Source organism: Furipterus horrens, unplaced genomic scaffold, assembly GCF_987537825.1.
Source record: "Furipterus horrens unplaced genomic scaffold, mFurHor1.1.pri manual_scaffold_4, whole genome shotgun sequence".
NCBI lineage: Eukaryota > Metazoa > Chordata > Mammalia > Chiroptera > Furipteridae > Furipterus > Furipterus horrens.
The window spans coordinates 156,512,165-156,529,149 of record NW_028327174.1 but is presented as its reverse complement, the minus strand read 5'-3'; the positions used below and the strand labels follow the sequence as shown (position 1 = coordinate 156,529,149).

General features: G+C 41.7%; 1 protein-coding gene across 1 annotated transcript in view; it reads right to left on the bottom strand.

The window, feature by feature from the left end:
- MAMDC2 (MAM domain containing 2) overlaps window positions 1–16,985 on the bottom strand; it is a 136,398-nt gene that overhangs the window by 55,924 nt on the left and 63,489 nt on the right. Inside the window, exons 4-6 of the mRNA XM_090274167.1 lie at window positions 15,481–15,565; window positions 12,195–12,332; window positions 1,108–1,364 (exon numbers count right to left, since the gene is read on the bottom strand). Of these exons, the coding sequence (XP_090130293.1) occupies window positions 1,108–1,364; window positions 12,195–12,332; window positions 15,481–15,565 (480 nt within the window). The remainder of the gene's footprint in view (window positions 1–1,107; window positions 1,365–12,194; window positions 12,333–15,480; window positions 15,566–16,985) is intronic.

The window sequence follows — 16,985 nt, the reverse complement described above, 5'->3', positions numbered from 1 at the left end:
CTCACCAGTTGTGTGACCTCAAAAAATAATGACAAACTTCTTAGACTCTCCATTTCTCCTTCCTCATTTGTAATGTGGGGATATTTTTATCTACTTTGTTGGATCGTTGTAAAGACTAAAATAAATACATAGATATAAATATGCATTAATATGTGCTTAGAAAAAAGGCCTTTCAAGGATAAACACCAAAATATTTTAGTTCACATCTTTGCAGTGTTGGCCCGGGCTGTTTTAGTTTGTTTTGCTTTCCTGAATTTTCCAATTCTTCTGCATCACACATTTACCACTCATATAAACTATAAAGGGTTTTAAAACTCAAGCACCAAAGTTTGTTTCAAATTTGGACCACAGTCATACATTTCTTTCTGATATTTATGACACTATTTATACTGTAAAGGAGAAAAGAAGAAAATATTTTTTTCTCTAGAAAGGCTATTCCCTCAAATAAGGAAAAAGAAATAACCTTCTTTATAGCATAGCTTCATATCTGTTCTCAGGAATCAAAGTTCAAGAGTGACTTTCACTTAGAAGGCATTGATCTCGTTTGAACTTCCCATGACCACAGTGCAAGGTTCAAAGGGAGAGTGTGCCCCCCAACAAATCCAGTTGGTTGACTGGCTTTTCCATATTTGTCCTTAGAAAAAATACAGTATTACCTCACTTATCGTGGGTATTACGTTTCAGACCTCCCCACGAAGTAGGAACCTTACATTTATTCTACACTCTTAAACCTATGTAGCATTAACAACATACATATACAGTACCACAAAATCCCACGATATAACAAAAAAAATCCGCAATAAATAATTAAATATAATATTTTTAAAAATCCCGCAATACAGTGAGTCCGTGATAAGTGAACCACGATATAGAGAGGGACTACTGTAGTCTTGTTAGAAAAGGAAGGCAATAAAGGAAGAAGGCAGAAGAGAATACAAAGGAAGGAAGAGAGGTGGAGAAGGTGGAGAAAGGGAAAAGAAAAAAAAGATTGAGACACAACAGAAAAGAAGAAATGAGCAGGAGCTGGAGCACCTTCTGACCCCCATGCCTGTGTGTAGGCAGCTGCCCTGCAGAGCGGCCACATCAGGGCACAACTGGAAGCCCTACCTCCATGGGGTATGGAGCGTTGAACTCCATTTCAGCGAGGTTCCAGGCAGGATTCTCTGGACCGTTGGTTTTCCAGATCTCCTCGTAAAGGCCGGTCACATCCCGAGTATAAAGGGAGAAGACATTGTCATTGCCCTGCTGGAGCTGGTAATAGAAAGACAGGCAGCCGGACATGGGGGCCGTGGTCATCGGGGAGATGAGCTGGGCCACCTCCTGGAAGTGCTTGATGTAAACAGAGTCCACATACATGTAGTGGCCTGAAAACCATACGGAGAAAACACAGCATGAGACAGGCTGGGGATTTTCAGATGAAATGGTGGGATGCTGGGATTTACTTCAGAATTAGCCAATGAGGATGGTGGAGAGGAAGCAAATGAGTTACAGATGAAAGAAGTTTGGCGGTGGATTGATGAATTGGAGCCTGGGAGATAAATACATGGAGTTCACTGTGCTCGCTAAATGCAAGATAAGAACCCTTCTTTTTCATTTCGTTACTTTTGACTGAAGTGAGCATACATATAGAAAGGTAGATATATCATCTGTAAAGTGCTTGAGTTTTCACAAGCTGAACACAGCTGTGGAGAGAAACAGAAGCCCAGAAGCCCCCCTCCTCTAAGCATTCTTTGAGTTAATAAGGTTTCTAAGAACATACCAAGCATACCGTCTATTCTTAAAAAGACGTTGAGGGACCCTTCTATACCTCTTTACAATATATACAAAATGTCACTGTATATTCTTTGAAAGATACTAAGATTTTGAATTCATAACAAATGACAAGTTGTACCTCTTTAATAGATCATGTCTGTCCATTGACACTGTAGATAGGGCTAGGATTTGGAAGGTTGAACTTGTGATACCACTCCTAGGAAGGCCTTGGTGGGCTCTGGACTCAGAGGCTGACCTGCACTAGAGGCATTTTGGTGAAACTGAGAAATGGTGAGGCAGAATGGGGACAGGCTGAAGTTGACCATTGAAAGTACTGGGTTTGAATCCTGCTATACCTCTTAGTAGCCCTGTTACCTTACGCAAATTATTGAATCTCTCTGGGCTTCAATGCCCTGATCCCTAGAATGAGAATCAAATAGTTCTGTCATTGGGGTGATATGAGTATGAAATGAGATTATGTATGTGAAGGGTTTAGTGTGTGCCTGGCACATTGTAATTGCCTAACATAATTATAATGAAATAAAGTAATGCCATTTCTGATTCTAGTAACCTGTTTTCCCCATTGTTTTATGTAAAGTGGAACTATTATTAGCAATTTTGTCTGAATTTATTTAAGCTGCAATGACAAAGGAATGCTATGCAACGTAGCTTCCATAGACTGGCCCTTCTATTTATGAGCCCAGAACAACTGCAACCTAATATCTCTGCTTTTATTACATCATGCCTGGTTGGTAATTCCTTTTATCCTTGGCAAAATAGTGGTAGGGACATCAGAAAGAATATATGCATTCACACACTGGACACTTACTTTGCATCTAGCACTGCCTAGTATGTGGTAGTCTCTCAACCAATGGTTATTCAAAGCACAAATACGGCCTCAGAAAGGCCTTCATCCCATCAAGGCAGGGGAGAAAGATGGATAAATCAAAGCTTATTTTCTCCTCCGGGTAGCAAATTGTTCAGACCCCTGAATAACCTTCCTTGTTTAAACCTAGTTTCTCTGAGCATCTCGCCAAGCCTGGCAACTGTGAATAAATGGAGAACACACACTCAGATGCTCAGATGAGCCAATTAGATCAGGTGTATGATTAAAATGGATTGGGTACCAGAATACAAAGAGTGTGGTAAATTAGTTGCCAACATTTGAAATCCTATTTCACCAGCAATGAGGAACAGAAATCAAGCTTCTCTGGAAAACTCAGAAAATCTGGTAGCCCTGGGCCCATCTTCTCTTGCCTCAACAAGCGGCTGGCAGTAAGAACAGTGGCCCCTTGCCTCCCCTGTGTCCTCCCCATCACGAGAGCCCATCCTCTCCTCCTAGCTGATGCTCTAACATCCAAACTGGTGCTGCAGGCTTTTCCCCCTGATGCTCAAAATCCATATTTTTATGGCAAATCTGTCCGTTTTAAATGACATCCTTGTATTGGTTTGCTAAAGTTGCTATAACAAAGTACCACAAATTAGGTGACTTAAACAACAGAAATTGATTGTCTCACAGTTCTGGAGGCTAGAGGTCCAAGATTAAGGTTTCAGGATTGGATCCTTCTGAGGGCTGTGAGGAAGAATCTGTTCCAGGCCTCTCTCCTCATCCTGGTACTTGGCTGGCATCACCCAGTCTCTGCCTTTGTGTTCACCTGGAGCTCTCCCTCTGCACACATCTCTCTGTCTCCAAGCTCCCTCTTTTTATAAGGACACCAGCCATATTGGATTTGGGGCTCACTCTGCTTCAGTATGACCTCACTTTAACTAATATCTGCAATGACCCTATTTCCACATAAGGTCACATTTTAAAGTCTGGGTGTTAGAACTTCAACATAAGAATTTTGAGGAAATACAATTCTACCCATTCAACCCTCCACTATAATTTTTCAAACTTCGTCTGTGCCAAAGAAGCACATCTACAGGCTGGAAACAGCAGATGAAAATCCAATTTGCCACCTCTGGAGAGAGATTTCAAAGGAACAATCAGCATGTCAGACTGAACAGAATCCAAGAACCTCTGATATGTAATGGAGGCCACGCTCCGATGCCCCCCAAGCACTGCTGGTGGCCAGCCAGCCAGCCTCAGCTAGAACACTTTATTAACAGAGAACACGTGTGAGCAGCTGGCCTCTGTAACATGCCCTTGTCCACTGAGAACTCACGTGAGTGTTAGAGAGGTAGAGGAAGGTTTTTTAAAAAATTATTTAATTATTTTTTTACTTTAATATTTTGTTTTTAAATTACAGTTGACGTATAATATTATATTAGTTTCAGGTACATAACTCAGTAATTGGACATTATATAACTTATTAAGTGATCACCCCAATAAATCTAGTACCCATCTGACACCATACATAGTTCTTACAGTATATATTGCCTATGCTGTGCTTTACATCCCTGTGACTATTCTGTAACTACAATATGTACTTCTTAATCCCTTCACCTTTTTCACCCCACCAACCTCCCTCTCATCTTCCACCCAGTCCCCCAACCTCCCCCCTCAACCTCGGCAACCACCAGTTCTCCAGAAAGGAACTTCTTAGTGCCCTTTGTAATAAAATGTTTTCCCAATGGAACAATCTCTTTCCAAGACACACCATTGAGGGAACCAGGCAGAAGAGCCATAATATTTCGTTTACCTGATATCTGATTGTGGGGGCCATGGAGGTGGTCTGCTGACACTTCCTTCACATGAACTTATTGCATGGACCACAGATGACTGCCAGCCGCCAGCTGACTCACATGTGGATCCACAGCAGCATTTGTGCCAAGGCCACACCACACTGGGCTGTTCTCAGCCAGTGACCAAGCACAGCAGAGGTATCAGAGCAGGGCCAGTCTGTTTGACATGGGGCTCTTCAGCAACCCCCCGTCAGCCCGGCCCCTCTCCTTCACAGGCCTCAGCCTTCCGTCCTGTGCTGCTGGCTCGCCCACTCAAGGCTGCATTACGACTTGTGTGGAACCTAGGCATGAGCGCCTTTCTCCATAAAATATATTAAAAATTACATTTTAAAACTGCATTGCTATAAAGATAAGTATAATCCAGGATTTATACTTGTTATTTTTACATTCATTTTTCTTTTGATTTTAAAATAAACAAAATATAAACATTCTCATAGATCTCTAAAAATGTCATGGCCCCTAGGCACTGTGACTACTATGCCTAACGGATATACTGACCTCTCTCTGCACTTATCCCTCACAGTCATTTCCCCCAATTAATCTCTTTCACACCTAATTCCACCTTAGTGTCTGCATTATCTTCCTCACAGTTGTCAGGAATCTGACCATTTTCTTTAAAGGCAGGTTTCTCACCTGCTGTGTGAACAATATTTTAATTCCTGAATTTGCAGTTCAAGCCCCTCATTAACAACACATGCATAAGACACTAGGCCAAGTGAGCCACAATCACATTTCTGATCCAAAAAAAATGTCCAGCAAATGCAATGTGACCTGCCCAAAGTGAGTCAGAGAGGCTTCTGGGAATAAGAACAGGACTGCTGACAAGCCTCATATGGAACCACTAGACTAGACCACATACCCCCCTGCCCCCTCAACCCCTGCTCCCATCACTCATTTGCTGCCAGTATTGGGTACTGTTTACTGACAACCTGAGTAAGATGAAGTTTTTCACTGGAAAACAAGAGGAAGCTCCTCATAAGTGTATCATCTCAGTTGAAGGGGTGGAGATGATACAGAAATCACCAGGTGTCTGCAGAAGCTGAGTGTGTGTCATTGTTGGGTACAATCTGCTCTGAGCAAATGGTTGGGTGGGTGCAGACATTGTTTTGTGTGCCTTTTCAAGAGTAATGAAGAAGGTAGCCTGGAGTTCTTATGAAATTATGTCCAGTGTCTGATATTATGAGAATTTTCCTGCCCAATTCAATGAGGCTAACCTGCCTACCTGATTCTAGAGCCTCCAGAATTTTGGGGAGGGGCAATTTTTATCAGATCTTTTTACGTTTGAGCAAGATGAAACTAGGTATAGATGGACCTTATGTGGACAGGTTCTTATAATCCACTGAGTCATTGGGGATCCTGTAGGTCACAAAAGTTTGTAAGTATTATATTTTTAATTGGAAATGAATGTCTATGAAGGAGACAAGGGTTCCCCATTAGATTAAAAATTGAGAAGTTTGTTGCCACTCCGCTGAAGTCTATGCTGTTTTGCCACACTCTAACTGGGAGCTGGTCTATTTCCCCTTAATTCTGGATTATGCGCAAAAGCCTGCAGTATCCAGGGGGGAAAAAAAAAATTTCCAATTCTGTTGAAGGATCAAAACTCTTGGTGATGCCAGCCAGAGCTCAGGCCCATTTGGGATCATTCTGGCAGTGACCGCACATGTACACTTGCTTCAGAAATGGGCTTTCCTCCTTTCCTGAAGAAGCTCCTGGATTAGCTCACCATTTCATGGGAAAGGAGTGGTCCCTGCTAGTTCGCCATTTTTATCAGACCCTTTTATGTTTGAGCAGGATGAAACTAGGTATGGATGTGGGCAGGATCCTATAGTCCACTTGAATTCGGAGAAGAGCTTTGAGGGAAGTTCCTGAACTTTTATTTTCAGACAGTCTGGCTAACCAGCATTCCACAGATTGCCCTTGGCTTGGCTGCCAGGCCAAAGGCGTCCTCTGACTCAGCTGTGATTCTGCCCCGTTGGCCACATGTGTGCTCTAGTTGTGACGCCTGCATCCGTGTCATGGTTGTTTGGACAAGCCGTCTCCTGGGTAAAGGGGAAAGTTTGGTCTGCAGAAATGTGTGCCAGCTGGAACCACCCACTGGTCTGCTGCCATTGGGAGGAAACAGCAACCAAAGATAGCAGGTTATCATCCCTGCTCTCCTGGTCTATGAATCCAACAGTTTTCTTCATGAACCTTTAGCTCTGTGGGTTTGGGTGAACCTTACTATAATAGTGTCAGATTCTATTCTTTTTATACAGCTTTCAGGGATGGCTAAAATTTAAAAGAATGTGAAGTGGAACTTATCCTAGTCCCTGCTAAGACTTCAGTGTCAAGAATCATGGGTGATAAGTACATCTGTTCTTTAAAGGGCAGTGCAGACCATCAATGTAGAATATGCTGCATTGCAGCAGACTGGGCAGCTAAGCAAGTTCCACCAGATTTAGCCCATCTCTTCCCGCCAGTCATTATATATTCGATATGTCAAGACCAGAGAGGGATCAGAGAAACTGGAGACAGGGCTTCTTTGAAGAGTTGCTACAGAGCTGGCCTGCCACGTGTTTCCTTTTGACCCTCCCTCCCCCAAGGGAAGGTAAGGGAATATGTTCCTGTTCCTACTCTGATCCAAGGGAGGAGACTTAAGAGAACCACTTGCAGAGAGGGTGGAAGAGGGAAACTCTGTCTAACCGCAGCCCCACCCGGGCTTGCAGAAACGCCGAGTTCTGCGGCTGCCTTGGGCCACAGAGGAGGGTGGTCAGAGCTACTGGGAGAACTGGATTAGTGGTAACTGGAGTTTGTGGGACACAGAGGCTGGTGTCTGACTCTTGACTGCATAGCTCTAAAGGTAAGATGGCTGTAGGAGGGGCCTGGGGGCGGGGCAGAATGGACAGAAAGAATTTTGTTGCCAGTGAGCTGTACTTCTAGAGTTTGATGGGGTGAAGATTTGAGTTTCCCCTTAGCCAAAGTGGGCAACTCAGACAATAGCTAAGCTAGGGTGCCCTGAAGGGCTCTTCTCAAAAATGATTCCATGCAGGGCGGAAACTCCAACAGAAAGGGGGTTCATAGAGGGTGCATCACCCCTGTCTGGGAATAGTGAAGAGGGATTCTCCCCTGGCCATGAGAGAAATGGCCAGCATTTGGCCTACTGTACCACAAAGGGCATCGACTCCAAATTAAACAGCTCTGGTCACATAAAACTTTTTGTCCCTTCCCTTCCCTTTCTGTTCCATCCTCATCATGCCTCCCCCTACCCTAGAGGAGTCAGGAGCAGCACAGCAAGTGGGGGAAGGGCAGGGGGGAGAAGTAAGAAGAAATAAAGCGCAAACGCTCTCTTTACTGCTCTATTGTGCTCTGGCTGGGGGAGGATTGGAATTGGGTGAGATTTTCAAATTTTGACTTGACTGAACTTAATCCTTTATTGTTTTTTTTCTTTCCTTCATAATTACCAATAACAGTGTTTTAATAAATAAACAGGCATTTTGAATCACACACAAATCCAGCTTCCAACTTGGTTACTTATACAACCTCCACAAGTTAAAGGAACTGTCAAATGAAGAATAAAGTGCACTTTTGTAATGAACTTAATCCTTTAAAAGGAAAATGGTAAGTCATCCAAGGACAGGGAAAGGAGATCCAGCAGAGCTTCACAAAGGCAATGGGAAAAAAATTAATAAAGCTGCCTTCCTACTGAATGCCTAGGCAGTGAACCAAATGAATCAATGCAGAAAGCGCATGAATAGGTGCTATTAAGATGACACTTGAGTTCAATCTGAACTGAAATGAGAAAAGAGTTTCATGAGCTATGGAAGGACGCTCCATCCATCTCAGGGTCGTCAATGGAATAAAATAATTCTGACATTATTTTAGGTTTTGAAACCTTGGCCTGCTCCTTGTAGAGTAGCACCATAGGTAGATTTAATTTTTAAAATCTCAGCAAAGAAATAAATTTCACTCATTATTTTTCAAGCAATTATCTTCTTTTTGCTAAGGCAGGTAGAAAACGGTAATGGTCTGTCAGTAGGTTATCTCCCGAAAGATTTTTGTTTCACTTCATAAAATATTCAAAAAGAAAAATCCATATGTGATGAATCAAAATTGAGTAAGGAAAAGCAGACAATATGCCATCCCCTCCAGCATTACAAATATGTCCCACCACAATTCTTTCTGCGTATTTTAGCCATTTTCGTCACTAGACAAGAATTTGGAGACACGGGGCTCATTTGAAAAATCTGACTCACTGTTCGTGGCTAATGGTTATAAACACCCAGCCGAATAAAGGAAAATTCATATCTACATCTTATTTTTCAGATATCATATTCACTGTTCTGTTTTCTACAGCGTAAAGGCCACACTCCTTCTGCGAAGACTTCCTTCAACCTTTCTGAAGTGCTAAAATTTCTGACCAAGCACATAGCTTCCCTGGCCCTTCGCTGTTTGCTTCTCCAGTTTTTACCTGAAAGCAAAAGTAAAAACTGCTTCTAGTATACGAATGAACATGAGAAGAATTTATATAGAGCAAAATCTGCTGCTGTGGGCAGACATCTGAACCATTTAATCTTTACTTTGCTACCCAAATTGATAGAGCTCAGGGAAAATCAATATACCCAGTAGAAGGTAAAAGCAATAAGAAAGGCAGCCTCTCTCTTACTTAGAACATTGGAGGGTGTTTTTTTAAAGAGTGATCTTGGTCAAGTTTTTTAAGTCATGGGGCACAGTGGTTTTCAAATAAAGTATTTAAAAATCTTTAGAACTCATCTTTTTAGCCCCATCTTACAAAGGAGAAAGTCTTACCTAGGAGTCCATGTATGAGAAGTGTGAATGTGTGTGCTTGTGTGTGTGCACATATGTGTATGCATTGGGTGGGAATGAGAGGGATGTTCGGCTTATGTTTGGCAAAACATTTGTCCAGAAGCTGAAGAGAAACTAGAGTGAAATAGCAGAAATGAGGTGGAGGAAGCAAGTGGAATGCAGGCATGCAGGTACCCGCTTATCATTAGCAGGAACATTACCTCGGATGTAGGGGCTACTCTGCCATCATCATACATCCCGGCATTCTTAGTACTCTGGCCACCTAATAAACTGTCCACCCTCACACCTATACATCTTTGCTTGTGCTGCACTTATCTTTTCCTTATTCATCTGGCAAATTCTAGCTCTGATATCACTTCCTCAAGAAAGCCTTCCCTGAACCTATTTTGTATCACTGTTAGTCATGTGTCACTGTGAATGTTTACACAGAATTTTGGTATTGAAATAATTTGAGAAATTCCATAATATATATTAATAAAAAACTATATTCAAGGTACTAAGAAGTCCTAAAATAAAGAAATCTGTTTATTATTTTTTTTTAGATCAAAGTTCCCCAGTTTATTTGACCACCTATGAGTATAGCCCTTCTTTCCTCATATAAAGATCATTATTCTCAAAAACTGGTGTTATAAGGAAAGACATTTTGGAAAAGTTGGTTCCTGTGATCTCTTTGGGGTCAATGACTATTTTTGTATCATCAGGATATGCAAGACTGACATTTAAAAAGTGCTTATTATGTGTTTGTTGAATGAATGAAAGAGTGAGTGATGAAAGAAGAGGCCTCATTCTGGTGTTCAGGCTCTGATTGGACTGACTATATAATATGGTAACTTGCTGGAAGGGAGGTAAAAGGTCTCCATAGAATTCTTCCTTGCAGGCTCAGGTTCAGCTACTTCATTAGGTCTTGGTATTGACATTAAGGGACTAAGCAATGCTAGTGGGCAAAGCTGACTGCCTTGGGGAGGGAGGTGTTTCAGGAGAACTGAGGAAGAACATGAAAGGTAGGAAAATGGAGATGGGAAGATGGGCTGGGGAGAGGGAACAGGAGAGGAGAAAGGTGAGTGCCTATGGCAGGGATGAGAGTATCCTTCCACCAAGTCTTAGTGCTCCTCAGGGATGAACACATCATTATGCCTATCTCTTGATACAGATAGTAAAACATTTCTGGTTAATATATTAGAAAAACAGGTCCTGTTTTTCTTACCCCTTATGCCCTTTAGACCTCCTTATTTCTTTTTTCTAATGCCAAGTGCAGAGTGCTTATGCATACTCAGGAGGAGACCAAAACATTTAAAAATAGATCTCAATGGGTGATGAACTTGGAGATTTTGGTGTAAAGCATTAGGCAAAGAAAGAGCAGTTAAGTAATTTTTTATTTGCAAACAGGCCACTGAAGATACTGAGGAGTTAAGGGAAATACAAAAGCAATAGTGCCCTAAGTAATGCAGCACTCTGATGACTGGGGCTAGAGCACAGGTGTCAGGACTCCTAGCCTCGCCCTGTTTCTCTAGTCCTTGTTGGCACAAATATGGTCAAAATGTCTGTGGCCACAAATGAGCGTGAGCAGGGATGAGGGCTGATGCATTTTTCAAAAGACAAATTACATTCAGGTAACGTTGTCAAATAAATTACTTGATACTAGTCTACAGCTCTGTTGCCTCTCCCAAGAAAGGTGTTCTCCCCAGCCAAGTGATCCTTACCCCCAGTGAGGATGAAAAATGATGCACTGAATAAATAATCATTAGATCACGACGTTGGTTACCCAGAGGATCTGACCTTGGAACTAACGTTTAAGTGATTGGAAAAAGTTCTTTAACACTTCCCCATACTTAAGTTTGTACCACTGAGAAATGATACCAAGGATTATTTCAAGTTTAATGCATCAATCTTTCAAGATTTGCTGTACTCCTTGTACTACATTCTAGATATGGTACAAAAACAATCTCAAAATTAGCTTACTCCCATAAATTAAGAAAAAGTTTCCTTTTTGAAACTCCAAGACATTGTTAGTTTCTTTATTCATTTAAACAAAGATATCAAGAGGTGGTGATATTTTATGGTTCTGAGTTAACCCAATTGTCTTTTAAAATACTCATGCAGAGTCATGGATGGATCTATAACTGTTGGTTATCATTCACTCCACACATAACACTCATTTATAGTGTGGTTCCTACAATGGCTGTAAGTGGAGATGGGCTGTGGGCCTTTAGGGCCAAGATATGGATAGACACATGGAAACCTCCATCTTTTGTCATTTCCCAAAGTGCTAAACCTGCCTTACTTTTAAGAGAAGGAAGTGAAACTATTTTGTCTTTTTCTAATCTAAACTCCTCATGTAAGTGATCCTAGATGTAACTAAAAAAATAGTTTCTGGGGCATTTTTGTTGTTGTTGTTCTCTTGTCCTACCTTGCCCTTGCTTCCCTTTTGTGGAAGCTTTCTCAAGGTCAAATTTTCCCTACAGAGAACTAGTCCCTCTGGCCACTAGGGGGCCCTGCTGCACACCTCATTCAGGATTAATCCTGGGTCTTCACTCACCTCAGGGCCACTGGGGATGTTCTTAAGGCTGTTCCCATCCTTTGATCTATTTTTTGTGAAAAGTATCCCAAGATTATTCCAGCCTTGTCTTTAGAAATAATGAGTACTGAACAGCAAATAGATAAGAAAGTAAAGCATAATAATAGAAATGTGAAAATAGCAAGACCCGGTCACAGGTGACGAACAGCCCTTAATCAGGTGGCCCTCCTCTTAGCTATATCTCTCACATCTGCAGTTTGTCTTTACTGGATGGCTTATGCTTCCTTACTCTCCCACCAGGTTTCCCGAAGGACCCTACTCACCCTCCTCTCTCCTCCCTTCTCTGTTGACAGAGCCACAGTTAAGTCAATGCAAGGGGCGGGAAGAGATGGCAGAAATAGTTATCCTGGGGAAAGAGGGCCATTTGTATCCAGCTCACCGAGTTCATTCCTGTAGGTGTGATCCTGTGGAAGAACAGAGTGGGAATTCCGACTAGTTCCTCCTCCGACAAACCAGTTCACGTTGGGGTTCCAGCGGTTCATATAGCCACAGAGATGATTTTCTTCAAAGTCACATTCTGACAGAAGAGAAATAAAAACACATCTCATGGAGATGTAGTCACACCTGGGTATACCCACACTCGCTGCAGAGTTTGCTCTTAGATATCAAAGCATGTTTCTTACTCCCTTTGTCTACTGGAACCAGGACCCCCGGGCAATATTGGTCAAAGAGAGAGAGAGAGGCTGTAATGAATCGAGACTATAACTCACATTGCCCCTTTGGATTGTGGTTCTTCCGCCTACTAGCCCTCTTGCGTGCCATGATCACTACCTCTCTTAACCTCCATTCCTTCATATGTGAAAGTTTTGAGTAAGGACAGCTCCCAGCACAGTGCCACATGCATGGCTGGGGCTTGACACAAGCCAGCCATTTTTATCAGCCATCCTGTTTCAAAGCACTGTTTAAGGCTATGCTCTTAGCTCCAGGAATTTTATTGTCTACCTTCCCATGCACCTGGTAGCCCATTCTTCCATCTACTTCTATCTTGATGATGGTCAAAAATATCCAGAACTAAGAGGCATCTTTCCTAATGCTAAAATCCTCTGCTTTTCTTGTAAACAAGAACCCAATTAGATAGAATAGGCACGGCAAGAGTATCCTAAGCTCTGGGTCCTTCTGCAGCTATTGAGTAGAGATGAGACACAGGATAAAGAGACCCCCTCCCCCTTTATAGTGACATTGACATGTTTGCATGGTTAACTTATTCCCAGTCAACAGACTCCTTTAGTAGGAACAAGAAACTCACAAACTAGTGCTTCCACTGACTCCCATAACCATCAATTAAAAATATGAAGTGTGATTGTGTTGGTCATCTCCCATTGACCCCTTCAGATCCATCCCCATTTTATTAATCTCACTTTATCCTCCAGAGGTTGACCTGTATAAATCATATCCATGTACTCCCCTGCCTTCTGGCTTCCTGTTGGATTCAACCAGTGAAAGACAGGAGGAGAATGTGGGCAGGACTGTTTACTCCTCCAGTGCCCTCCCTGCCTGCCAGGTCACCATGGGTTGGCTGTGTCCTCTACTGGGGGCACAGCTTTTGTCAAGTAGCTCTTGTCACATAGCTCCTGTCTCCAGGTTCTGGTACCCCTTCAGATTAAAAGATGGTAGCAGCTCATGAGTCATCACTGTTACTAGTTCTGGTTTACAGCACCACCCCTCACCAGTTTCCTTTACCCACTCACATCTTTGGAGTTCCTTACTGAACTGGCCTCAAATTACACAGGTAGAATGCACCTCTGTTTTCACTTTCCTGCCACGACCTTGACTGATACAGCTATCAATGTGTTTTTACATTAGCAAGCCCTGAAACATTTTAAGATTTTCATTAGCCACTTTTCCACTGCAGCATCTGCTAACCAATGCTCAACACTCTGTGCCAAAGACTGCTTCAGAGTAAAATAAAAAGCAAAATATTCCTCAATGTGCCAGGCCCTATTCTGAACACTATATATGAATTGACTTATTTAACCCTCAAAACAACCCCATGAAGTAGATAATATTATTAATATTATTTTACAGATGAGGAACTGTGAGAATCAGAGAGAGTGCACAGAAAAAAAAAGAGAGATGAGAGTGTGCCCATGAGTTTAACAAGATAAAAGTATTGGCTCTCCTTTTGTTTTTTAAACAAACCAGAGGCCATCAAGTGACTTCAAGAAGGGAAATAAACATTTTTGAGCGTCCAGCACCATACACATCATTTTCATATTTATGATCTCATTAGTCCCCTCAAAAACCCTATGAGGAAAGCATTTTATCCCTATTTTATGTGATAAAACAGAGGCTGTGGGGCTCAGTGAATTGACTGAGCCAGCAGGTGGCGCTCCACCAAAGTGCCCGACAGTTGTCCAGTTGTCTAAGACTCATGCAGCCACCACATGGGAGCTACAGGAAGATTCAAGGAAGGGGGTTTGGGGTCTAAACTCACTGTATCTTCAGAAAATGGTCACATTCTTAGTCTATTTTCTTCACGTGCATTAGCATCATCATTGGAAAGTCAAACAGAGAAGTAAGAGCCAGGGAGTTAGCAAAGGCTCTTGGGTTCAGAATGGTCTTTGACTCTCCTTTCTCTTCTCTCCACGGGCATCAACTTCTAAGTACTGTCAGGGCTGAAAAAAATGCTCAAATCTACGACTTTCTCCCTATTCCATTATCAACCCCAATTTGAGACCCTCATTATATCCCCTCTGTAAGGTCACAATCACTTTCTAGTGGTTTCCTACCTCTTATGTATTTTCCTTGTTTCTAACTCAATTGTTTATGTGGCAGCCAGTCACCTTCTGACTGAGATTTAGCATCTTCCAACCACGGAACTCATTAAACCAAGCTCCGCAGCCTAGAACCAGACTCTCCCCTAACAAACACCCTTAGCAGTTCTGATTCTCACGTCACATATCCCACTTAGTTTCTTGCCTGTGCCTGAGCAGGCCCTGTGCTTTCTCCCCACTGGAGTCTTCCCATCCAGCACCTTGACTTGACTAAGTTCTACTCCTCCCTGAAACCCTCGGCTCAAATGCATCTCCTGAATTCAGTCCTTTCTGATTTCTTCTCCTCGCCCCTGCATCTCCACAGCATAGCTTGTCCTTCTCCAGCAGTATTTATCATATACAGAAATAGCGTCAGGAGCAGACAAGTAGATGAGCGACCACAGGACATGGACTATGTCTTCTCTTTACACCCTCTCAGAAACTGGCACATAAGAGGCACTCAGCCAACCCAGCTCAAGCAGAATCTAAATGACAGCAGTGACTATAAAGAAGGGAGCAATGGGTGTCAGAGAGCAGTAAAGTGAGGATAGCAGGTCATACGATGCCTACTTTTCTGGTAAATGCAAAAAAAGCTTAGTTCACAGCAAACTAAAAAAAAATTATTTTTATTAGAATATGTTAAGGTTAAGGCAGCAACTCAGGTTACAATTGCTGCCTCTACTTTCCTTTCATTAATCTAGGCAGTCTAGGCAAACTCTAATGAGCCTTCCTATGCTAAGGACAGGGAAATAAAACATTCTAGTAAATCTAGCAAAGAATTTTAACTGCTATACATAATGTAGTGCATTCTTTAAAATACTTTGTCTTTAGGATGGATTCAATTCCCTCTGGCAACAGGGGATTTTAGGAAAACATTCACGTTCTGATGCAATGAAAATGAAACCCACTTACCAATACAGTAGCCGGTTGTCATCTTGATTTCAAAGAGTGCAACGCTGGCTGTGTTTCCTTGTCCCAGCACACCTTCTACTAAAATCTGCACAACATATGGGGGAAAAGGAGTTAGACTTCAAAACTCCATGTTTCCTTGGTTCCGTATTTCAGCTATTAGTTGGGAGCTGTTCAGCAATTCAAGGCAAAATGAGATTGTTTGTCACAGCTAATTGATATTGGATACCAATTGCATGACAGTTTATTAAAACAGTGTGTGTGTATGTGCATGTGTACATTATACAGTACTCAGAACTTTAGAGGCGCAAGATGTCCAATAAAAGCTCAGAGTCAGTTGTCTTCCATTGTTATTCCAAGTACCACCTTCAGCAGTGTTTTGGGTAACACCAACTGGCTGGGGGTGGAGAGGAGAGCTTGTGTCTCTGGGGAAATCCATTCTGAGGATGACCAGGAACAGAGGGCAGAATCTTCAGAAGGAAAAAAAGTCCCTTGGGGGAGGAGGAAGGAAGCATAATCTGACTAGTGATGTGAGATCTTTGTATGAGATAATTAATTCAATCAATTAATTTGTAGTTTCTATTCAATGTATTGTTGAAAAATTTGAAAATTTCACACAAGAACATACAGAAGCATGACAATTTATGTGGCTGATTTCAAGCCCTGAAAGTATTTGTTTTTCCTTAGGTGATTTTAGCCCAATATTTTGCAACTATGTTGGTAGATTTTAGGGTGTGATAAACAATTGAGAGGATGTTGTGAAATAGGGAACTGAGACCCTCAATACTCCTTCCCTCCACCCACCCTGATGGGGAAGGGCTACAAGCAGACAGGGGTAGAGGAGAGCATAGTATTTCCCTTTTTGAAGAAGAAGTGGAAGAGGATAGGAAATTGGAAAGGGAATTAGGAATAAAGAACATTTGCATGAAGCCTCCATTTTATCCTCAATGATGTATTCTCATTAAATAACACACTTTATGGCCAACTGAATCAAGATCCATCCTCCTTCCCTACTTCAATGCACATCCAACTTTATCTTACATTTACTATCTTTCCTTTTCAAATTGTTCTGATGGAACAACTTCCATCTTTGAAAAGGAATCAGAGCGTGTCCTTTAAGTAGTTTTCCTCTTTCAAAGCATTTTCATTTTTCTTTTATTATGGTTAATGTTGTGTTCAAAATTTGTAGCAAACAAACCATTAAAAAGATAACATAAACATATGCCACACACAACTTAGAAGAATGAAACAAAATTATAAGAAATGAGAATGCTCCTTTAAAGCTCATTAGAAAATAAATTTCCATTGAAGAGGTTGGTTTAAGCCTCATTTAGATTTGTACTGAAGTCCCATTTAAATAGATAGAAAAGAAATCTGGGAAGAAGCTCTTTCAAGGAATAAACAAAATAGTAATTTCCAATTTTTATATTCTTCTCTAAAACGTCACATCCTAATACAGGAGATAACTAACTTCAATGGCAGCAGTTTTCAGAAGATCTCAGAGCAGC